We start from the raw sequence: 25,825 nt of genomic DNA on the forward strand, positions 1-25,825 counted from the left end.
CAAAGAAAGCCACCACCACGTGAATCGGTAGTCAGTCTTCCGACGACCTCGCTGACATTGTTGACTCAAGACTTTGTACCAAACGAAGTTATTGTAGAAGAAGGTTTTGCCGGTCTATCGGTCTTCACCGGTCAGGTTAGTATATCTTTTCTCTATTATGATGCGGATGGTATAGTTGATCATCGTTGCAATTGTTCGAATGTGTTTACCTTGTGTATCTGTTTCTGGCAAAAGAAATTAGTTACTGAAGAAAGTGTTTTTAAGTTCTTCATTATTATGAAAATCAGTTACTGATAAGTGACGTAATGCATGCATATATGAGTTTAACATTAAAAAGATTCAATATTTTGTGGTAAATACACTTTATACATTAATTAATCTAGTTATCACAATTAGGAAATTAAAGTTTGAGCAGTTGTTGTTTAATATGAAATTGCTCTGTATAAGTTTGTGTTCTGGTTTTGACATTTTATTCCATGTTTATGGATTACAGATGACTGATTGGGTTATCCCTGTCTTTCAACATGGGGGGAGTTTTGTCAAAGATAACAAGGGTGAACTACTTTACATTAATGGGAATGTAAAGAGATTTCCTCCTTTGGATCTTGATTTAGTGAATTATTTTGATTTGAAGAAAATGTTTGAAGAACTTGGCTACCATGCATACAAAAAGATGTATTGGTATGACCCAACAGCTCCTAGTTATGAAGCAGGCCTACATCCTATATATGGAGATAAGGAAATCAGAGAGATGTGTGACAAAAAGAGGGAGGACAGAGAGACGGATGAATTGTGTCTGTTCTTTGATCATCCAATTATGGAAGATGTTGATTTTGAGGATAGCGATGATACTGATGAGCATAGTGAGGCCGAGGTCTTGTCTGATGAACCAATTTCTGACAACGATAGCTATGATAGCTATGAAAGTGCTGAAGACGAGGCGTATAAACCCCCACCTCCAGGATTTGAGGATGACACCAATGATAGCTATGATAGCTTTGAAGATGAAGAACTCATGAAGAAAACAAAGAGAAAAGGTGGCAACAGAGATAAGAAGGGTAAAAAGAAAGCTGTTGGAAAAAAGGATAATGCAAGGAAGAAAGGTGGGCCTAAACAGACTACTAGGCCCAATGACAAATATGGGCCCAATATAACTGTTGGGCCTACTCCTACTGCTAGGCCTAGTCCTACTACTGGTAGGTCAGAATTTGGTGTTGGACCGGGTATAGCAGAGGAAGGGGATGATATCTTTAGTGATGAGTCTGATGGTTTAGGATTTGAGTCAGAGGGGTTTGATACACCTCAATCATCAGACAATGAGGGAGATGATTTTGATTGGCCCCAATTCAATGAGGAAGCAGACTTTGGTGATGTTCAACTCCAATTGAACATGGAGTTTGCCACATTGGATCAATTCAAGCATGCCTTAAAGGACTATACTATTGCTGAAGGAAGGAGGATTTTTTATGTTAAAAATGATAATAGAAGAGTTAGATGCAAGTGTGCAAGTGGGGAAGAGAAGGCTATGATTGCAAAGGCAAAGTTCAAGGCTAAATGTAAGGCTAAAAGGAAAGAGACTGATGCTGCAGAAGTGGATAATTCTGGAGAGAATGGAACTGCTATTGTCCCTAGCAGTGATGATAATGAATGTCCCTGGCTGATTTATTGTGCCTGGAATAGTGCTAGAGGGTGCTACCAGATTAAGACGTATGAGCCTAAACATACTTGTGCTAGGGAATTCGGGTCTAACATGGCTGATCAGAAATGGGTGGCTGATAAATTAGAGAAGAGGTTATTGACCCAACCTCACATGACTCATGGCGAAGCTTTTGATCATATTAAGATAGACTTTAATGTGGTGTGCAGTGACAAGATGATTTATAGAGCTTTAAGGGTTGCTAGGGAAAGGTATGTTGGGAATGAGAGGGCTCAGTATGGAAAGTTGAGAGATTATCTCACTGAAATACACAGAAGTAATCCTAGCAGCACTGCATTGCTGGAAACAACCCCCACAATTCCTGGTTCACCGCCATTGTTTAGCAAACTGTATATTTGTCTGGAGGGGTGTAAAAGGGGGTTTAAGGCTGGTTGCAGACCACTGATTGGGTTGGATGGATGTCACTTGAAAGGATATTATGGGGGGCAATTGTTGTCTGCTGTAGCTCAAGATGCAAACAATCACTTCTATGTGATTGCCTATGCGGTGGTTGACAGTGAAACAAAACAAAGTTGGAAGTGGTTTTTACAACTTCTTCAAGAAGATATTGGTAACTGCTCAACAGAAGAATGGAATTTTATCTCGGATCAACAAAAGGTAAATAACCATTGCACTGATTGTATTTGACTTTATTTTACTTGCTGTGATTAAATTTGGGTTGGTGTGGTTGCATTTGAATTGAATTGTTGTTATAATAGTTGCATAGAATTGTTATAATTGTTGTTAATGCTTACTGTGATTATATTTGTGAATGTTAACGCTTACTTGTATTTTCTCTTCTATCCTAAAATCTGGTTGGTTAATAATTAATACTGCTTCTTTTATTTCAATATCACAAGTTATACTGAAATTTGGTCGTAAATTAATTTTTCCACTTTGTTTTCTGCGTATATATAATCATGTCTCAAGCTAATCTTTATATTGTTGCATATTTATTGGATGAGGAAGCGTGCCATACAAAAAAGTGTGTTTCTATTAATGTGATATTATTGGCATATATAAAGAGCATGTTACTTCTTCACCTAATAATATCATGTACATTGTTGCATAATATAATAGCATGTTACTATTCATGTTATAATTGCATGTTACTGTTCATGTTATATAAAGAGCATGTACAATAGCATGTTACTATTCATGTTATATAAAGAGCATGTTACTGTTCATGTGATATTATTGGCAAATATTATTAGTGGAATGCGTGACATTTGAATTAGTGTAATTGATTATAAGTCTCTTATGCTCTTGTCTTTTATTTGAATTGTACTATTTGTAGTAATTAAATTTGAATTGATGTCATTATATTTGAATTGAATTTAGGTGAAGTTAATATGAAATAGTGTTCTAATAAGGTTTCGGGTGGATGAAAGGGTCTAGATGACTGTCAAATTATATTACTAAGGACTAATCTGTCTGATAAATAATTTACTTAGGGGCTTATTTGTCTGATAAATAAATTTTTTGGGGATCTTACTGTCTGATCTATGATTTTATTAAAAAAGTCTGTATATGTGTTTGTTCATTTTGATGCCTTCTTCAGGGTTTACTGCCTGCTTTGCATGAGGTGATGCCAAATGCACACCACAGGAATTGTGTAAGACACATTTGGAAGAATTTTATTGGGAAGTTCAAGGATAAACAACTAAAAAATATAGTGTGGGCATGTGCAAAGAGTAGTACAGATGCAGAGTTCCAACATCATATGCAGAGGCTAAAGAGGATGAACGAAGAAGCATGGGCATATCTTGCAAAGTTTCAACCTTCTTGCTGGACCAAATCTTATTTTAGTCATTGGCCAAAACTTGACAACGTGACCAACAACATGAGTGAGGTCTGGAACGCCAAAATTAACCACTATAGGGGAAAGCCTATTCTCACCATGTTGGAGGAGCTTCGTTGCTACTTGATGAGGAGAATGGTAAAACACAAGAAGATTCTAAGCACCTACACTGGAGTACTGGCACCAGTTCAGCAAAGGAAATTGGAGGACCTTATGAAGGATACTAAATTCTGGACGGCTCAATGGACTGGTGACAATGATCGTAACGTGTTTGAGGTGCAGACACATTCAAAGAAGGTTGGTGTTAATCTTGGAAGGCATACTTGTACCTGCAATATGTGGCAACTGACAGGTAGTCATAACATATTGTATTTGACTTACATGAGTTTAAGATATGCATTCTGCTGTATTAAAGTCAATGCTAGTTAATTCTTTTGTAGGAATACCATGTGTTCATGCATTAGCAGCTATTCAAAAGAGGTGTGATAGGCCAGAACTATATGTGCATCCTTGGCTAAAGATGGATGCATTTAGAGCAACCTATGAGCATGTCATGAAACCTGTCAACTCAGAAGAGTATTGGGTGAAGACTGGACTACTATCTCCAGAGCCACCCATCATTAGGAGACCTGCAGGCCGCCCCACGAAGAAAAAAAGGAAGGCGGACCCTGTTGAAGACGTGCGTGATGGAACAAAAGGACGACGAACATTCAAGGTTACCTGTCAAAAATGTGGCGAATCTGGCCACAATGCAAAAACATGCAAGGGACCACCAAGGCCTAAACCCCCACCAAAGAATAAAGGTAAAAAAAAGGGTAATGGAAATGGATCCACCATTGCAGCAGGGTCACAGGAAGAAGTACAAGTAACCCTCTCAGCCCCTCAACCACAGCCACAGGTACCTTTCTAAATTGGATTATATTCGATGCTTTGTATGCCATTCATGTACTTACTTGTTTTGTTACTTTGTCTTGTGTTAGGAGCAAACTACTAACTCATCCAACCAAGTTGCATCAACAACAAGTTTTAGGCCTCCAAGACCTAAACAACAAATTCTGAGACCTCATGTAGCTCCAGTCACTGCCCCAACACCTCCTATGAAGCTTGTTTCGGCTCCAAGACCTTTACCTCCACCAACTTTAACTCCTCCACCTACAGCCCCATTTGCTCCAGTGCCTAGGTCACTCCATCCGAATCAGATACCAAGAATCTCTCCGGAAACAGTTGCTGCTACAAGCTCTGGAACTGCTGCCAGAATATTCAAGTTCATGCCTACACCAGGACTCAACCTCCAAAAGAAGAAATGATATTGCTCTATGATATCATGCTGATTGTAGTTATGTTGTTTAGTTTATTAAGACCCTTTTGTAACAGATTATGGTTATGTAGTGCATTTATGCAACTTTGAGCTATGCTTTTGGAATGTATCTTTGATGCTAGCAACAGATATAAACTAGCTAGGAGTAAGTTTTTTGTTGGAATATTTAGAACTTTGATGCTTGATTTCAAATATATGAAATTATGGTTATTAGACTATTTTGATAATTATGAGTGATGTGATTTGTATTAAATCAGGTTTTTGAAACATTATTTTTGTGAATGCATATGATTCTAATATTTGGCAAAGGAAATTTCATTACACAATTCTGACAGACTATAATATTAGCAATTACACTTTGATCAATTATTCAATTACAATATATCCATACATAATAAGCACTTAATTCCCTTCTTTTCCTACCTAACTATATCTTTCCTAAAAAAATACAAACCAAAAAACCTAGCATGAAAAAGAACACATTTTTCCAATGACTGCTCCACTCCCTCCTTTTACTTATATTCTTAGTCTTCTTCTCTAATTCATCTACCAAATCTTTCAACTTCTTCACCCTCTCTTCCAGTACAACATTATGCTGGCTATCTTGCATTTCATGGGAAAAAATTTTGTCAAACCATATAAAAAATTTACAGTGTGGAAGATTCTCCTACATTGAAGGGGAAAATGCACAAAATCAGAGTTAACCCATGAATTTAACAATGCATAAAGAAAATACCATACCCAACGTTTCTTACCCTATAATAAGGACAACCAAAGAAAGGTCTTCTTGGGTTCTTATCTGTTCCAGATTCCACAACAATGGCATAAGCTCCACAGTGGCATCTTGGATTCTCCCTTCTTGCAATTCCAAATTTGGGGCCACCTGAAGCACTGCTAGCACTACCATCTCCGCTACCTCTAATAACTCGTTGACAATAAGAACTTGTTGAATTCCCTCCACTTGCCATGGTTACACGTTTTCAGAGTAGCACACGAGGATGATTATGACCTTCACACCATTGTTTTAGGATTTAGGGCATCATACAAGAACAAATCTGTAGTTGTATTTCTAGGGACTATTTTGTCTTTCATCCCATGTGGCATTTAACAGCTGACTCAACACATTAACATGACACGTTGGACTCTACCGTTAGAATTTCACGGAAAAAACCAACAAAAGGACTAAAATGACGGACGTTTACAAAAGTTGGGGACTAATTACATAATTAAATTTTGTTGGGGACCAAAACGTCCACTTCAAAATTCTTTGGGGACCAATTTGGGTAAATACTCTATTATTTATGTAATGTTTTTTCTATATCAAGATCATCCAAAAAGAATGAAACCCCGAACTTACAAGAGCAAGTGCAATGTGTCCTGCAATTTACAACACCAAGAAAAAAGAACAGATTTCCAACCATGAATTACTTGTGTAAAACTGCAAGCATGACAGTGTCAACAAAGCTAAAATTTTATTATTACTATGAATACATAATTTAATGTGATTTCATCAATTGAATTCTACGTTTTGTACTTAAAACAGGAAATTTGGTCACAAAATGTAAACTTGGGAGCATTAATAACTTGGTAAGTCCTCATCCATCATTCATTCACTCCACATGTCATTGGCTAATGAGGGCTTCAATTCATGATAGCATTGCCTTCTCCACCAGCTCCTGCAATTCCCCTTTTTGATATGCTTCTGCAGCCAAAGAAAGGATGAGAGATTAGAAGAGGACAAGTATTTTGCAGAAACTATTAGGGTCCGTTTGGTTTGCATTTTCATTTTCTAATTTCATTTTTAGAATTTTGTGAAGAAAAAAGGAAAAACAGGAGATGAAGCAACAAAATAGAATTTTATTATTTTTACTATTTTCTCTTTTTCCTTCGCAAAATCCTAACAACAGAAAATACTGAGAATGAAAAACACAAGTCAATGGCACCCTCAGGCCTATTTGATTTCTGTTTTCGCTTCTTGTTTTCGTATTTCCTTGGTCAAATGTAAAATGTGAAAATTCACTATCTAGCTATCCCCTTAACCATTTATGATTACTATTACTACCCCTTATGATCAATGTTTAAATGATATGATTAGTGAAACAAACCAAATTCTACAAGCATCAGGAAAACAAAGCAATCATATCATAAAGCCAGGACCGATGGATCGAGCCATTATTAAGGTAACCAATGCAAAATTAACCTTCACAACTAGAAATCTGAGTGACATACCAACAGTGATATCACAGCCACCAAAAAACTCTCCATCTATGTAGAGTTGAGGAAAGGTTGGCCAACTCGAATACTCCTTCAGTCCTTGGCGCAGCAACTCATTTTCCAGTATGTTTATAGTCTCAAAAGGCACGTTCAGAGACTTCAATATCTGCACCACTGTGTTCGAGAATCCGCACTGCGGAAAATCCTTAGTTCCCTTCATAAACAGAACTACCTTATTTGAAGTAACAACTTTATCCAATGTAGACTTCAATTGAGGAGTCAATCCTGCAAATAAAACCAAAAACCCAACATATAATTAGGCGTACCAGTAATTATCAAGTAAAAATCCTCAACTTAATCATATTTCTTTTCAAACCTCAAATTAGTCCTCTAAATAGCTTTAACATCAATTTGGTCATCAATGTTTAAAATAGAAATCAGTATCACACTGATGTATATTTAGATAACAGTTTCAGTCCTTTCATAGTTATTTTACTCTGTGAAGGACCAAACAGTAACCTTATAATCACATCAATGCTCAACCTTTCACACCATAAATCAATAGAAATTCAAGAAAAGTTTCCAAAACATGCTAAATAAGTAAATATTTACCAACCATGATTTCTCATCTTCCTAAAATTCTTTTGGTTAACAATTTACAGTACAGTGTAGTATATAGAAATCAATCTACAATAACAAAGAAAAGTAAATAGACTAATTTTGATGCAACTAATCACACTTTGAAAATGCTAATTCGATAATCTTAGATTTAAAAACACTGATTTGGGCATTTACTCTACTATGATTATTAGTTTAATAAGCTCAGACATACTAAATAAAGACTTATTTTAACAATATGAATGTTGACACAATTGAAAATTCAAAAGAATCCCAAGTCCATAAAACCAGCAAAACGAGGGTTTTGGTGAATTGTGATTGAAAAGCTGAAAGAGTGACAAAGGTTGAAACTTTGGCATGCCCAGATCAAAACCCATGAACGAAATTGAAATTGAAAGAGAAGGGTAAGTAGAATCAGTACCAGAGGAGCACCGAACAATTGTGGAAGCGCGTTTGTGTTGTTTAGGGTGGAACTGAAAGAGGAGCTTCTTGTTGTTGTTTTGAGTCAAAGCAAGAGGAGGAGAAGGTTGCAGAAACAGTGTTCCTCGAAGGTGGGAGTGCGATGATGATGATGATGGAATTGTTGGGTGCAAATTGAAAGGTTTAATGCACCAACAAGAAGACATTTTTTCGTGCTTCGTATCAAAATCTCAGGACACCACAAAATTTCTGTTGTGTTTGGTCCAAATATCAGTTGCGTTGTGTTCTGCTTTGTAAACTTTGTTTATTTTATTTATTAGCTTAATAAAAATTATGTGGTGTTATTTCATAGAAGGAAAAGAAATAGAGTTTCTTTAAGATTCAAGGTTATTAATTGATAAAATTTTAAAGAAAACATATAAAAATGAAGTTTTTAATATATTATTATGTATTTATTAAAATAAAAAATTTTACTAATAATAATAGAAAAAAAAAACTTTAAAAAAAGAGTAAATTATTATTTCTAATCACAAAACTTTAAAATACTAAAATTTAATCGTGAATGAATAAAAATAGTTTTGTACTCATAAAAAATAATTTTTATGTGATAAAAATATTTAAATGTTAATTTTATTTATGTGTAAATTTATCAATATTCTAAACTTTTATGAATAAAAGTGACAGTTTTTTTTTTTTTTTTTATGAGTACAAAGTTAGTTTTATTTATATATTTTCTTTAAAATTCAACTAGTGAGATAAGACTTTTTTTTATTGATTTGTAAAAATTCAATTCAATTAAATTTTATAAAATTAGTTTATTTGGTTTATAAAGATAAGAATAAATAATAATACATTCTACTCAACTGATGCAAACTAGACCAACTGAGAGAATATTCCTGAGGCTCTTGATTACAAGCAAAGGTTTCTTTATCACTAATGAAGGTTACCTATGACTATGAGAATGCCAAAGGGAAAAAGGTGATTGATCAAATGAGCATTTGAAAGGTTATAATGAAGAAAATCCTGCTCACAAATTACAAAATATAACTGTCAATAAGGATACTTTTCATGGCTTTAGAACTTAGAAATTGTATACAAAATTAAGAGTAATGATACTAAGACTTAGGATGTTGGGAAGAAATCATTGTTACAAATTCATGTTATCATTTTATTTATAATCATTGGACAAATCATGTGACAATGTTCATCTTTGATGGAATTTCTTAACTTGAGAACCAAAGAAAAATTGTATCAATTCTCCTAATTGAGATCAACAAGAAAAGTTTTTTTCATTTTATCTATTTACCAACAAGAAAAACAGTTGTTGATTGAATATGCAATCATGTCTCCTTTCCAAATTCCAACAGGCAAAGGATTTTTGTATACAGAGAAAATCAAATAAAAGAATCTATTGATGATCTGCATCAGCTGTAATTTCAATCCCCATCAAAGACAGTTCTTCACAAAGCAAATCAACACTCTTGAAATGTACACCTTTGATTCCAACTTCTATTGCTGCCTCCACATTCTTTTTCCTGCCACAATAAACCCCAAATTAGGAATTTAATTTCTGTACACTTTCAGTATAAACATTATACAAAACATTCTAATTATGTATTGTCATGTCATAAAAAGTAACCAACTTTCACATCCAATACTTCTATGGTCATCCAAAAATAAAAAAAGAAAAATTTAGTTTGATGATCGTGTATAATTAAGTTTAGGAATTTGCAAAAGAGAAATCAGCACCTTTAATAGCGACTGAGAGGGTAAAAAATAAATAAACATAAAGGGTGTGGAAGTACAATAGATTTTTAAGTTTCATAATATAATCTCATAAAAAATATTCTCAGTTCTCAATAAAAATAACTCATTTTCCCTTGATACATTCCTCAATACAGAGGTAAAATAGTCATTCATTCACACGAAAAGGACGAGAACTAAAGAAAGTTAAAACTCATTCTCATATAGATGACAATAAGAAACATCCTGGTATGATTTAATAACCGAATAGTGTACAGTATATAAAGAGAAAGAGTAGAAACCTGTCATCTACAAATATACAATTTGCTGGATCAACTTTAAGATGTTCCAAAGCTTCCATAAAGAACTCGGTATCAGGCTTCCTCTTTCCTGAAACACATTATAATAAATAGGGCCAATACTGCATAAGTTTTCAGTGATTTGATATAGTTTGAATTTATGCTTCAGCCCTCATTAATCAAATCAAAACAAGTTGTGCTATACCATATGTACACGAACAAAATGTCCAAGATAAATATTTTGATAGTTCTAACTTGTCTTCAATCAACTGGTACCTACAATACAAGACATTCTGAAGAAGACTGTGGGGATGCAAAAAAACCAAAATCATAATAAGAACGACTGTCTTACCATATGGGGTAGTTTGTAAAAGCATGCATCTCATAGTTGTTTTGCTTTAAGGAAAGAAGCAAATGTTCAATTCCTTCAATGTATGAGTATCCACTTGTCATGCAAGTTTTAAGGCCTGTGATGGAAACACACATGAAACTCAGTAACTTAATCAAACTCAACAGCCGCTTAGCACACAACAATAATACATTTAGTGTACTTTAGGAGAGCTCTAAATAAAGCTCAACAATCTCTTCTAGAACAAAGAAGTTAAAATGTTACAGGGCAAGGGACTCTAAACTATGAATAACGATGATATAAAGCGGTCTTAACAGGTCATGGTAAAGCATGTAACAAACAAGCAATCAACTATTAGAAAATAAACAGCAAGCTGAAAATTGTCTCGATTGACACAAATTGGAGTTAATAATTCCTTTAGCATCCAATATCAGATTAATATCAAGTAACTTATCATCAACACCCAAAGCATTCCAGGAGAAAAGGATGCTAAAACTTCTGGAAGGACAAAAACAATTTTTTTTCCCTCGGAAAGATCACCAAAAGGCTAACATTTTGTGGGGTTGGAAGAACTGTAGCCAATCTGGAATTCATCTGAAATGATTTGATCTATGAACAAAAATATCGACATCAGCATTTTGCGGTTCTCAAAAGTCAGATTTTCAATGTATTATATTAAACTAAAATAGTATCATGTACATGACTAATACTAAGTTATCAGCTCTAGCAACAAAATGTTAGACCAACCTTCTAAATCAACATCCCTTCCGTCCTTAAAAAATTTTCTCGCTAGCTCCATCTGGAAGAGAAAAACATTATTAAGAACAATGTTATGAAAGTGGAAACTACTTAACCATTTTATGCAGAAGATACAAGAAATTCGAAAGCAAGTAGTGAAAAGCAACCCCCCCCCCCCTCTTTCTTCCTTCTCTTCCCCAACAAAAAATAAAAAAGGAACCAGAAATGGAACCAGGTTTCCAGCTTACCAAAATTCTTCCCTAAACCAATAAACAAATCACTATACAAAACCTAAGCATATGTTTTAATGAGGAATGAAATGTGACATCCTACATTTACATAATAAAAACCATTGTTTGGATTCTGATAAAAGGGAAATAAACAGAAATACCAATCCCCGATCACAACAATAAACAAAGTGAAACTAACAGGATCCAGGAACTCATCAAGAATATTGCATGATGGGTTCTAAAACCTACAACTTGCATCCACAAAACACTCTACTTTGCTACTGAACAACAATGACAGATTCCAAATCCTTAGAAATGACCCTTAATAAACAATTCAAATCAATATGACACATACTCAAAAGATTTGAACATTCTCCAAATTCCCTATATGCAATTCAACTAAAAAAACAAAAACTAAAATATTGGGAACGGTTCAAGCCAAATGAGTAAGTATTGACAAAAAAGAAAGCTTTTTGTTTTAAGCTAAGTCCAAATTCTAAAATATACTAATATTAATTAAGGTCAAAGTTTGAAGCTTTGGATAAAATTGAAAGAGGGAACATAGTTTTAGTTAAGTTAGGTATACCTCATCAATGAGTCCCTTTTCAAATTCAATCCATGTTGTTGGGTTCTTGGAATCCAAGAGTTCCTTGAAGGACATTCGGAAGAAGGCAGGGACATCCTCGTAGTACGGGTCTCGAACAAGTGTGTCCATGATGTCGAAGAGCAGAATAGGAAGCTTCCCCTTCCTGTAGTTGGGAACCGGCAACGACATGTTTGTGATTGAGAATGAAGAAAACGAAGAAGAAGGTTTGAATCTGAATTTGAAATTGAAGTGCTTTGGGGTCGATGGTGTTGCTTGGAATTGGAAAAGAGAGAGAGTGTGGAAGAATGAGTAGGAAGAAGAAGAAGAAGGTGCTCCCACTCTCACTCCCATTATTAATTTAAAGCTTTTAGGCTGAGTTTGCACTTTGCAGACACTTGTTCTTCTCTTTGATCTTGCTTATGCCAAATCAGATAACTCCCTTCTAATTTTTTAATTTCAGACGGTATTAGAATAAGACTAATTAGTAGTGAATTCGAGCTTTATTTCAAAATTAATAGATTATTGCGCGATATTATATAAAATAGATTTTAAATTTTTAATATTTATTTAAATAAAATAATAAATTAATTATTAAATTTATTTAAATTAATTATTTTAATATTATCTAGAATCTAGATATAGTAGATAAAATTATAATTAAAATAATCTTTTTGATTTAATTCGATAATTAAAATAATCCCTTAATTTTTAGAATAATTTACTTAAATAAAATAACTTTTTCTAATATTATTTATTTACAATTTTTTTTAAAATGCTTAGATTTCTGTCCTAATTCGCTAAAAACGTCAACAAGTTTAAAATATGGTGAAAATGATGTGCGATCGACTTCAGGTAAAGTTCATAATTGAGAATCGTTAGCTGAAAAATCAGTCAAATAATCTAAAAGCTCTCAACTATCAACTTCACGTGAAGTATACATATAATGATATAAATTATGAAATCCAAATTCGGTTTTCAAATAAAAAGAAGACTCCTTAAACCGTTAGAAGCAGTGACGGATCTTGAAACAAAATTTTGGGGGCAGATAGAAGATAATTGTCAAGATGCTTTTGATATGAACCCCATTGAAGATAAGTTTGTCTAACCTCATTTCTCTGATTTGGGTGATATTGCCAAATTTAAAGTCGTTTTTCAAGGTCTCGTTCTAAAGAATTAAGGTCAAACTCATCAGATGTAACTCTTTAAACTTTTGAAGGTTGTATCTCACTTTCTTCATGATTTATTAAAGTAGAAAAACTATCCACAAGTGTTATATTATAAAAGTTATATGTCACAGCCCAAAATGAACCATGACCGCCGCTCAGGGAAACAGTTCCTAGCAAGCCTATCAGACTCAAATATAAATTAAATAAGAAAGTTACAAATATTTTAAAGAAATTTACAGTTTCTAAAATGAATAATTTCATATTTTTAATAAAAGGTAAAATAAATAGATATGGATGGATCCTGCCTGTGACATATGTAGCATATGACGTCTAAGAACTTAACAAAAATGAAGTACCAATTGCAGATCATTACTCTTGAATAGAAGGCTCACACATTCAAGTATTTGTTCCTGAAAAATATTTTTAAAAAAACGGAATGAGTTTTGTAACCCAGTGACTAGACAATACATCTATAATCCACATGAGACCATATAAACATTATCATAAAAATAATTTTAGTTAGAAAATAATAATTTATATGAATATGTGAATCAATAAGGGAGTTCTCATACAGAAATAAAATCAAATAGTCCACACTTTTGCAGCTCCACCTCTAAGGGTAGCCCTTTCCTCTCGTGTGTCTGTACGGAATAACAGATCCAACGTGTGGCCTACACGTTAGGCTAGCAACGCCCCTGCTAGCTGAGATCTGAGCCAGATGCATCTAGGTTAACGTCATAACCGCCATTAACTACGGTTTTCTAATACAAGTCTCCCAAACCAATTCAAAACATATAATTTCAAATACAACAAATCTTTGATCTTTCAAATATACAAGATATCGAATCAAATCAAATCAGATAATACTTTCTCATCCGAATCATATTCAATCATATTTTCTCAATCTTTAAGGCATTTCAAACAAATTTCACAATTTTAAAATAAGTGAGTACCAACCAAATTTCAATACTTCAAAAATACATATTCAAATAAAACCAAATGCTTTAAGATAATATAAACTTTTATTTTCAAACATACATATAGTCTCATAAAAATATATATAGTCTCATGTGCATATTAAAATGAGCTTTACAAGGATAAATATTTAGTTCTAATAAATCAATTAGTAAAACTAATTTAAAATCATTTGATAATAATTTTTGTGAGTATAACTAAGTTCAAAGTTCCGTATATCAAAATAATTATAGACCTAAAACCAAACCATTATAAATGTAAAGCCTACTCACAACATGGTCTTAAGGGACCGAAGATATCGAACCCGAAGTGCCAGAATCCAAGGTGAGAAGGATTGAAGTAAAATGAAATGAATGAGTGCAGAATTTGGATCGAGACGGTGGCAGCAACTTCCACGGCTACATCGCAGATGTAATCATAACATCAACAGCTCCAACCGTTCCATGATAGCACTAATACCAGTACTCAAGATAATTTCCAGCAGAAACGCAACAAAAGTAGGGCGATAGTACTAAAACAGAGATATATTATCGCAATTAAAACCAGAGCATGTAAGAAAAGAAGGAAATATAGCAGAGTAAAGGTGGAAGCGTTACAATTTCATACATGGAGTCAGAACAGGGGAAAAATTGTGCTGATTTAGAGACAAGAATGAAGGGGGTATAGGGCTAAGCAAGATCACAACAGGGACGGAGACGGTTCATTAGTAGTGACGTCGGTGATGCTCCCCTGATGACGAGCTCCGTTGATGGCAACAGCAGATGCGACGATGGTGAACGGCTCCTCCATCGCGACTCTTTCTTCCTCCCTTCACTGGCCGACTCAAACTCTCCCTCTTCATTCAGCAATAACGGTGACCCCCAACAGAGATGGCGGCGGTTAAAGCTTAGCGGCGACAGAGACAAGGCGCGGCGGCTATAGCAGTTCGACAGCGGCGAGGCAGAACGGCGGCAGTCCTTCTTCCGCGTCTCCTCTCTCGCACTCGTCCCTCCTCTCGGACGCACCTCTCTCGGTTCTGGCCTCTGATGGCGACGCGATGGGACACGAACGGCGTGCTCCAGGCCGGTGGTGATGAGGTGCGACTCTCTCTCTCCTCGCATGGTAGCTCGGCATGGACAGCTCCCGCCTTCCTCCTCCATTCTCTTCTCGCAGTCTCCCCTTTTCTCTCTTTCCTTTTTCTTTCTTTCTTTTTTCCATCAGAGTCTGGGTGTGCGTGCTGTGAGGAAGAGGGTGTGAGGAGAGTGAGAGTTTGTGCAGTAGTGAGAGGTGAGTGAGTGTCTTAGAAGAGGGTTAGGATTTGGTTTGAAAAAAAGAGTAACAAGGGGTATTGTAGGGATTTTACATTATATGTTCTCCTTCTTGAATATTAGCCTTCTTCTTAAAAAATTGTATTAATTCTATAATTTTTTATGATTATTTTATATAAAAATTTGAATATATATCTTGTAAAATATGTAAAAAAGAAGTTAGAAAAACAAATATTAAAATTTATAATATTTATTAAATTTTTTTATCAATTTATACAAATACAATAATATCAATACTTATTGAATATTCTAATATTTTTTATCATATAAAAAATTAAATTAAATAAACAGTAAAATATAAAATAATATCAAATTACATAAATAAAAAATATCCAATTTTTTATATTTGAACTCAAAGATAGAAGGAGTATTACTTATTGAATAGAGATGAAGATTGAATTTTGTTATTTTAAGTCATAATAAAGTATTTGAGCCAACTGAACTATTTTTTATTTTTTAAAGAAGTACTACTAATTTTTTTAACAAAAGTTTTGGTGACCCTCTTGTCTCAACTAAGCTCCGCCAGAAGACATAATAATTTACACGAGAAAAAAAAAAAGAAAAATGAAGAACGTGGGATCGATGCTTCCATGATTTATACACAACATTCTGTCATTACTGATTTTAAATTCACCCCCTCATTAACTCTCTCCACCCACCTTTTCTCTCACATTCAGGAACTGATTCATTCATTGTGGTGTGGGGATAAGTGTTTCTCTACTGTTCTCACTAGAATGGTTAAAAAACAAGTGTATGTATAGCCCGAGAAATATTTACTTTTTTATTTATTTTTAAAGTATTTTTAATATATATTTAATTTTAAATTAAGTTTAATTTATTATTTTTTATTCATATAAATACTAAACAAAAATACATACAAAAAAATTTACAAAATAATTAGATTGATTAAAAAAATATAATATATAATAAATCAATGTCTTAATTTTTATGAAAAAATATGTACACATATTTTTTTTGTAAATAATCAAAATTTGAGTTTATATCTCTAACATTGATCATTATATATTTACATATTGTATTTCTTTTTCTGTATCGAAGTATCCTAATTTTAAATGTTTAAATTTTGTGTCCAAATATTGTCTTAAGATTCTTAATTAATAAGAGAGTAAAGTATCGTTTTTGTCTTCAACGTTTGGGGTAAATCTTATTTGTATCCCTAACGTTTAAATCGTTCTATTTGTATCATTAATGTTTGTAAAAGTGATTCAATGTTATCCTACTGTCAATTACACATCATGAGCACTTTAATTTGAGTTTTAAAAATCTCTTCTAGAAGTTAGAATACAAATGTCTAGAATAGAATCGATAATTTACTCCGAAAAATAGCTCATCAAATGTTGAAACTTTTTTTTTGAAACAAAGAAAACTCAACACACTAAAATGGAGCAATAAACAAAAGACATAAAAGAAGACAAAACAAACACAACGGTTATCAAACCTCTGCCATTTCCGACATAACTATCAACAACCAAAAAGATCAATACCAGTCCACTCCTTGTAACTCAAAAACGTCCTTCCTTGGATGACCTCAACACTTACTTCTTTATTGTTAAAAATCATGTCATTGCGTTCCAACCGGATATTCCAGATTACTGCAAAGAACCCAATTAGTAGCATCTTCTTCTCCTCCTTTCTATGATGCATGCCAGTCCAACTCTCAAACAAAGCTTTCATGGTTCCTGGGACGGCCCACTCACTACCAAGGCACCTCAACCAGGCGCACCACACCTGCCATGTAAACTCACATAAAAAAAACAAATGATGAACAAATTTCATTTCCTTCTTACATAGGACACAATTTTTACATAATTCACTTTTTTAGGGACATAATTGAATCTAAACACAAATAGTGGGTATAATATTAAAATCGACCACATCCAATTGAGATTTAATTGAGAATGAATACATCCAAGTGAAAATAATTGAAAAATATAATCTGATTTGTTAGTATAATTGATAGTAGGATAACATTGAATCACTTTTATAAACGTTAAGGATACAAATAGGACGATTTAAACGTTAGGGACATAAATAAGACTTACCCCAAACGTTGGGGACAAAAACAATACTTTACTCTTAATAAAATCATACTTATAAAAAAATTAAGATAAAATAAAAAGACAAACAAATATAAATAAAAAACTTTAAAAATACATCTAATAATATATTAAACCCAAAATATAACTTAATAACCATAACAATTGTTAAGAAAAATATAAAAGTTTGCAATCACATAATACATTATAGGGACGTAGGATTATTTTACTTTAAATTAGGAATAGAAATATTCAATGTTAAATTAATCTGATTATTGATTTTTAGAACAAATAATTTTAATTATACGTAATTGATTTAAAAATTAAAAATTTACTTTTATTTAATAATTTACTTATTTATGTATACGTATATATTAATTGTTTAATTAATAGGTTTCGTATTCTCAGGATATATTTATTTTAGGGTAAATAGTCAAATTCATTTTTGAGAGACTATTATTTTTTTAAATTAGTTCCCAAAACATGTTTTTAATCAAATTCTTCCATTAAAGATTTTAAATTAATCGGTTAGTCCTTCTGCATTTTTTTTGTTGATGGTGTCAAAATTTGTTAATGTGACACGTTAAGTGATACTATAACACACACATGGGTCTTGACCGACTATTAGTATGATAAATTTATAAAATTAGATCAAATCAAAATCTAATTTAGGGGAGAACTTGAAGCATTGAAATCCTTTAATTTGGAGTTTATTTGATTTAATTTCATAAACTTATCATTTTAGTTGCCAATTAGGACTACTAGAAGTGTGTATTGTGGTGTCACTTCAAGTAACACATCAACAAATTTTAACTACATTAACAATGAAAATGATGGAAGAACTAAAATGACTAATTTAAAATATTTGAATGACAAATTTATTAAAAAAATCATTCGATAACTAATTTAAAGAATAAGTTATCTTTCGAAAACTAATTTAACTATTTATTCAGTTATTTTGTTTAAACAACTCTAAATATTTTCTTATATATATATTAACTGTACGAAAACATATTTAAGTCATATATATTAATTATTTTTTAATCTACAACCAATCAATGTTTTTTATATTTATTATTAATATCATTTTATGTGTAATTTTTATAAATTACGATTATTTTCGTTAATCATGGTAATCTTCATAAATTATTACTAAAGACATGAATTTGTATGTTAATTAATTATTATTTTAAAAGTATATAATAAAACAATAATCTTAATTATGCATATTAATGAATAATGTAATTAATATATAATAATTTTTTTTAATAACGCATTCATGCAAATAGTGGTATAATAGGAATAATATTATGGATAGTATTATAATTACGTAAAATAATGTTAATTATAGTTGTACATTTATTTAATAATAATAATGATAGAATTAATTTGTTTTAAAACTTAAAAAAAATTAATTAATGTTAAATTTATATATATATATATATATATATATATATATATATATATATATATATATATATTCATTAACTATAGTCATTAACTTATTTTTTATACATATGATTATTTCTTTATATATCTAAATATTGGACAACAAAATTTTACCTTAATAATTCTATTCATTATAGGTTAATAAATTTTTTAGTGTACGAAGAGTAGATTCTTTAGATATATTTCTTTTGTTTAAATAATTTTTAATATTTTTTATTTAAGTATACATATATATTAATTGTAGATAAAATTAAAATATTTAAATCACATATAATTATATATTTTCTGATTTTGATTTTTTTATTTAATATATATATATATATAAAATTATTTTTTAGTCTACAATCATTTAATAATATTTTTCATTTTTCATTTTTAATATCATTATATACGTAAATTTGTAATCTTCGTAAATCAAGGTAATCTTCATTAATAACAATAATTTTTATAAATCACTGTTAAATATATAACTTGTATGTTGATTAATTGTGTCTAATAAAAAAATTAGACTAATTAATTATCACTTTGTATAATAAAATAAATAATTTTAATTATGTATAATTAGTGAATAATCTAATTAATATACAATAATAATTTTCTTTTAATAATGCATTCATGCAAATAGTAGTATAGTAGAGAAATAATAATTACCATTATGTAAAATATTATGATTTTATAAAGTATTATCAATTATAATTGTGCATTTATTTAACAATAATAATGATAGACTTGATCTACTTTAAAATAATTTATTTTAAGTAATGTTAAATTAATTTGATATATATTAATAATAGTTATTAACTTAGTTTTTTCAGACTCGTGATTATTTTTTTATATATCTAAATACATGTTATTCGACATCTAAATTTTAACCCAATGATCCTATTAATTATACGTTAATAAAATTTTAACCCAAATAAATATATCGCTAAAATTTTTAACGTTATAGTTGTTGATAAATTTTAACCCAACTATTAAATATTTTATACAATATCAATAAATTGTTTTAATACAACTAATAGTATTATACAGAATTTAATTTTTAGTGTAAAGTATCGTTTTTGTCCCCAACGTTTTGGGTAAATCTTATTTGTATCCCTAACGTTTAAATCGTCCTATTTGTATCCCTAACGTTTATAAAAGTGATTCAATGTTATCTTGCCGTCAATTACACATCATGAGTGTTTTAGTTTGAGTTTTAAAAATCTCTTCTTGAAGTTAGAATATAAATGTCTGGGATAGAATCGATGATCTACTCCGAAAAATAGCTCATCAAATGTTGAAACTAATTCCTACAACATTTACATAATTCACTTTTCTAGGGACATAATTGAATCTAAACATAAATAGTGGGTATAATATTAAAATCGAACACATCCAAGTGAGACATAATTGAGAATGAATACATCAAAGTGAAAATAATTGAAAAATATAATCTGATTTGTTAGTATAATTGATAGTAGGATAACATTGAATCACTTTTATAAACGTTAAGGATACAAATAGGACGATTTAAACGTTAGGGACACAAATATGACTTACTCCAAACGTTAGAAACAAAAACGATACTTTACTCTAATTTTTATTTGAACAATAATCTAAAAGTATTATATATTATTAGCATATTTTTTAACTTAGCAAGTTTAATTTTTTTTTTAGTTATACTAGGAATCAATAAAAATGAAAATACATTTAAAAATAAAAAATATATTAAAAATAACATAACAAAAAATAATAGTTATAATATATAAATTGAGGTAACAATTTAAATTTCTCTAAAGCTAATTTAATTAATGCTAATATTAGAACTAATTATTTAAATAATATTTAAATTATTCTAGACTTTAGACACATATAAATTAGAGTCATTCTCATAACGACAACCAACTGAAATAATGTCATCAGCTTGAATATTTGTAATCCGTATAAATTTAAACTATCCTATTAATAAATTAGTTTCATCATCTGTTATCTATATACTATGATAAAGTATAGAATAACCACAAGAGAAACTATATTGACCGTTATTCCTATCAATGTTATTGTATTGACGCACCAAAAGGCTGATAGTTTCGGGAGAACAAATTATAATATGTTATAAAATTATTTTTTTATTACAAACGGTTTAAAAGAAAAAAATTAAATAGAGTACCAATGTTTAAAATTATATCTCTAAGTCTAACATAATTCTTTGAAAACTAAACCTAAATTGAAAAAACTTGTTACGGATCCGACCCACGGATCCCGCATACTCGGTTACCCGGGGACAACCCACTTCGACCCGAAGGCCCAAACACCGGCCCTTCAAAACCTCTAACCTAAATATCTCTCTTATCTTAACCAAATAAGATAAGATAAGATATTCACCATCACCTATAAATAAGAGGACCCAGGTCCCCCAGGTATTCATTCCATTCCACACACTTTCTACCTCTTAGATCCATTCTGACTTGAGCGTCGGAGTGTCTTTGCAGGTACCACCCCCCATTGTTCCAGTCAAGCAATCCGGTTCCAGCTTCGCCCACGGGTTCCCGATCCACCCTTCAAACCGTACCAGAGACATCTCGTACATTGGCGCCGTCTGTGGGGACCTTGCGCCAGCTGGGCCCAATGGGGGACGTCCTAGAGGAAACCCCCTCAAGCCAGGATGACTCTCAACCGATTAACCCAACCCCCGAGCAACGTGAAGTCACGAACCAAGCGAGAATAGCAAGCACTATCCAAAACGCGAACGATCACGACATCACGGACCGACGACATCCTGAGAAAGCCAGCGACAAAGCAGCGCAGATCATCCAAGATCTCTGCCTCCGAGTTCAGGAACTCGAAGGCAAGATAACCAATAAAGGAAAACACAACAACGAGCATGGAAGCCATGCAACCTCCAGATCAAGATCTCGCCGCGGTAGGTCGCCAACCCGACGACACGACAGAAGAGACGGTCGCAGCTCATCACGCGATCACAGACACGAGAAATCGCCAGAACGGCGATACAACAAGAAACATAATCGCAGCGCTTCTCGAGATCTGAGTTATCAACATTACTCGGACGAAGATCGGAGGGACCGAAACACCAAACGCACGAGAAACGACCATATAATAATGGGAGCTACACCCTTCACAGAAAGAATCCTAAGGGCAAAACTCCCCAAAGGCTTCGACAAACCTACCGATATGAAGTACGATGGAACTAAGGACCCCCAAGAACATCTAACGGCTTTTGAGGCCAGAATGAACCTAGAAGGAGCGGCCGACGCGGTCCGATGCAGAGCCTTCCCGGTAACCCTCGCCGGGCCAGCGATCAAATGGTTCAACGCCCTCCCGAACGGATCCATAGCCAGCTTCCACGATATTACACGAAAGTTCATGGCCCAGTTCACTACTAGGATCACCAAAGCCAAACACCCCATCAGCTTACTAGGGGTCACGCAAAAACAAGAAGAATCCACAAGAAAATACCTCGACCGCTTCAACGACGAATGCCTAACGGTCGACGGACTCACGGATTCCGTCGCAAGCCTTTGCCTGACCAATGGGCTAATGAACGAAGATTTTTGCAAACACCTCACCACCAAACCGGTATGGACCATGCATGAGATCCAGAACGTCGCCAAAGATTACATCAACGACGAAGAAGTCAGCCAGGTCGTCGCCGCCAACAAACGGCAGCACGGCAACGCCCAGCGCGGCAATTCGGCTTCTCACCAAAACCCAACACTCAAAGAGAATCAACGGGACCACCCCAGGCCGACTAGCCGACCACCGAGAATAGGCAAATTCTCTAATTACACGCCCCTGACAGCACCAATTACTGAGGTATACCACCAAATAGCAGATCGAGGCATCATTCCGAAAGCCCGGCAACTCAAAGAAAGGACAGGAGGCAACAAAACCCTTTACTGCGAATACCACCGAGGTTACGGTCACAGGACACAAGATTGTTTCGACCTTAAAGACGCCCTTGAACAAGCCATACGAGACGGCAAACTCCCAGAGTTTGCCAAAGTCATCAGAGAACCGAGACGCACGGAGAGAGACAGGTCGTCAGAGAGGGAAGGACGTAACCCGAGAACCCAAAAACAACCCCCCAGGGAAAGCCCAGAGGAAGATCCAACCATCATAGTAAACGTCATCACAGGCAAGGACGTATCAAACAAGTCAAAACTAACAATGAAGAAAGACCTCAAGGTAATGGCTGTAAGGAACCAAGTCCCAATCTCCGCGGCCGACAATACGATAACGTTCTTACCAGAGGACTGCCAACACGGCACCTCAGCCGAGGATGCCCCTTTCGTCATCTCAGCTAGAATCGGAACAGGACTCGTACGAAGGATACTGGTAGACACCGGGGCAGACTCAAACATCCTTTTTCGAGGAGCCTTCGATAAACTCGGACTCCGCAACGACAACCTCCAAACACACCGCCACGGCGTCACGGGACTCGGAGACAACCTCCTCAAACCAGATGGCTCAATCACACTTCCCATCACCATAGGAACGAGCAGCCAGAAGAAGACAATCCTATCTGAATTCGTAGTCCTAAAAGACTCCACAGCCTATAACGTGATCCTCGGAAGGAAAACAATCAACGACTTCTCCGTAGTTATCTTTACCAAATACCTCCTTATGAAATTCAGAACCGATAAAGTATAGAATAACCACAAGAGAAACTATATTGACCGTTATTCCTATCAATGTTATTGTATTGACGCACCAAAAGGCTGATAGTTTCGGGAGAACAAATTATAATATGTTATAAAATTATTTTTTTATTACAAACGGTTTAAAAGAAAAAAATTAAATAGAGTACCAATCTTTAAAATTATATCTCTAAGTCTAACATAATTCTTTGAAAACTAAACCTAAATTAAAAAAACTCAATCTCATTATATACTTCACTTTAAAGATTTTTTAATAGATGTAAAAAGTATGGAGGAGATGATTAGAAGATATTGCTCAATAAAAGATTAAACTCCTTCTAAGAAAACTAACTTTATCCACATTTTATTAGGTTGGTTATAAATTTATAATATATGAGTAGATCCAATCATCCTTGAATAAAATAGAGTTCACTATTTATTCGTTAAACTCTTACATCCATGTAAGTACGTAGAACCTGAATTAATGAATACACAACTTGAGATGGTATTTGATAGATGTGGTGCATTATAAATGATTGCTGCAAAGGACAATCACGCTATAAAATTAGAGGAAAAGAATAAGTTTGAGTAAGAACAATCATCAAATTATCAAATGAATAATAGAATGATAACATCAAAAAATATTATAAAAAATTGTATCGTGTGCCTTAAAATGATCAACTTTAATAAAAAATGAAAAATACATTCTTATTCTATGAAGTAGTCAAGAAAGAATAATAAATTAAAAAAATTAAATAAAATATTTTAGTTCTTAAATCTAAACTCATCAATTACAAAAGAAATAATATATACCTTTTAGTAACACGAATTTAATTATAGGAATTAATTATTGATATCAATATTAATTTGATACTAATAAGATACACACGTGCATAATAGAAAATAGTAAAAAAGTTATTAATGTTAATATCATATTTATGGCCAATTATATTTGATTAAAAATTATATTAGAATGATTGATTATTAATATAATTAAAATTATTGAAAATATTAAAGATTGATAATTAATATGATTGTGTATTAAATGATGATTTTTATAAAATTATAAAAAAAATACTTTTTTAAAATAAGTTGAGAAAAAAGAGAGATATATACTAATACCAAAAAACGTCACATCAGTATTTTTGACGCTAAAATACTACTCGTTGTAGAATAATATAATAATATTAGAAAATATATATTTATGAATATATGTACCCACCATATTATAAAATTATATTTAATCCCACATTAAAATAAAAAATATGCTAAACTTTTGTGTCAAAAATTTATTTTAATCTCGCACAATAATAAAAAAAATTATTAAAATTTATCTATATATATATATATATATTAAATCAAATTAACAAAAATGGAATATTGTGATACTATTTAACTAAAAAATTTATATAATTGAAGTTATATTCTTGAACTTTTCTATTTAATTTTAATTAATTCTCAAATATAAATCGAGTTAAAAGACACTAAAAATTAGTTGAAAAAAATACATTAATTCTAAAATATTTTTTTTATATTTTATTATTTATTTTATAATAAACACAAAAAGTAGTTATAATCAAAAGGATATCTACATGAAAGTTTTAATTTAATATAGGAATTTAATTACAAAATTTTAAACTATAAGAATCTAATAACTGATCAAAATTTAGTAAAATTATAAAGATTTCTAGAGCTAAACTATATAATTGGGATATGAAAGATTTAGTGGTTAATTTTTTCTTATAAAATACTTTTTATCATATATAATTCATAAAATGCATATTTCACTATTTTAAAATTCAATTAAAAAAATATTAGTTAAAAATTAATCTCTTTACTATCTTGATTGATTTCACATTTATTATTATTACATGTATTTAAGTTATAAAAAGGAGAATTAATAGTCACATTAGTACTTATTAATATATAAATACTGATAGTAAATAAATAAAAAATATTTAATATTTTTATATTATTTAATTCAATACATTTTGATATATTTATAAGAAATTTTTTATTATTTTCAAGTGTTATATATTTATTCCCACAACTTAATATTTTTGGATCCGTCACTGCATGTTAGTACCATTATCATAATTTTGAAAAAAAAAATTAGTGTTTCTGCTTTTTATTTATAATCTCTAAATTAAAAACATTCGAAGTCAAAAAATATGATGGTAGTATGGTACTAGTAATATAAGAGGGGAATTGAATAGTTT

At 32.2% G+C, this 25,825-nt stretch overlaps 3 protein-coding genes and 1 pseudogene across 3 annotated transcripts; 1 reads left to right on the top strand and 3 right to left on the bottom strand.

Annotated features, from left to right (window-relative positions):
* Positions 1–5,045, top strand: LOC148569394 (uncharacterized). Its single transcript, XM_088485823.1, has 5 exons — positions 1–135; positions 494–2,314; positions 3,258–3,849; positions 3,923–4,395; positions 4,478–5,045. Exons 2-5 carry the CDS (start codon positions 494–496, stop codon positions 4,802–4,804), a joined length of 3,213 nt encoding a protein of 1,070 aa, XP_088341949.1. The 5' UTR covers positions 1–135; the 3' UTR covers positions 4,805–5,045.
* Positions 5,046–6,262: 1,217 nt separating this feature from the next.
* CXIP1 (CAX interacting protein 1) lies at positions 6,263–8,361 on the bottom strand. The gene is made up of 3 exons (XM_016338498.3): positions 8,069–8,361; positions 7,045–7,314; positions 6,263–6,517 (listed from the first exon to the last, which is right to left on the bottom strand). Exons 1-3 carry the CDS (start codon positions 8,271–8,273, stop codon positions 6,462–6,464), a joined length of 531 nt encoding a protein of 176 aa, XP_016193984.1. The 5' UTR covers positions 8,274–8,361; the 3' UTR covers positions 6,263–6,461.
* Positions 8,362–9,331: 970 nt separating this feature from the next.
* On the bottom strand, positions 9,332–12,480 carry LOC107635119 (flavin mononucleotide hydrolase 1, chloroplatic). Its single transcript, XM_088485970.1, has 6 exons — positions 12,013–12,480; positions 11,206–11,257; positions 10,462–10,576; positions 10,315–10,385; positions 10,113–10,200; positions 9,332–9,602 (listed from the first exon to the last, which is right to left on the bottom strand). The coding sequence occupies exons 1-6, from the start codon at positions 12,361–12,363 to the stop codon at positions 9,476–9,478; spliced, it is 804 nt and encodes a 267-aa protein (XP_088342096.1). The 5' UTR covers positions 12,364–12,480; the 3' UTR covers positions 9,332–9,475.
* A 1,954-nt stretch (positions 12,481–14,434) lies between these two features.
* LOC110270786 (uncharacterized) lies at positions 14,435–21,843 on the bottom strand (annotated as a pseudogene).
* Between the last annotated feature and the right edge of the window lie 3,982 nt (positions 21,844–25,825).

Source organism: Arachis ipaensis, chromosome B4 (assembly GCF_059453495.1).
Source record: "Arachis ipaensis isolate K30076 ecotype BB chromosome B4, ASM5945349v1, whole genome shotgun sequence".
NCBI lineage: Eukaryota > Viridiplantae > Streptophyta > Magnoliopsida > Fabales > Fabaceae > Arachis > Arachis ipaensis.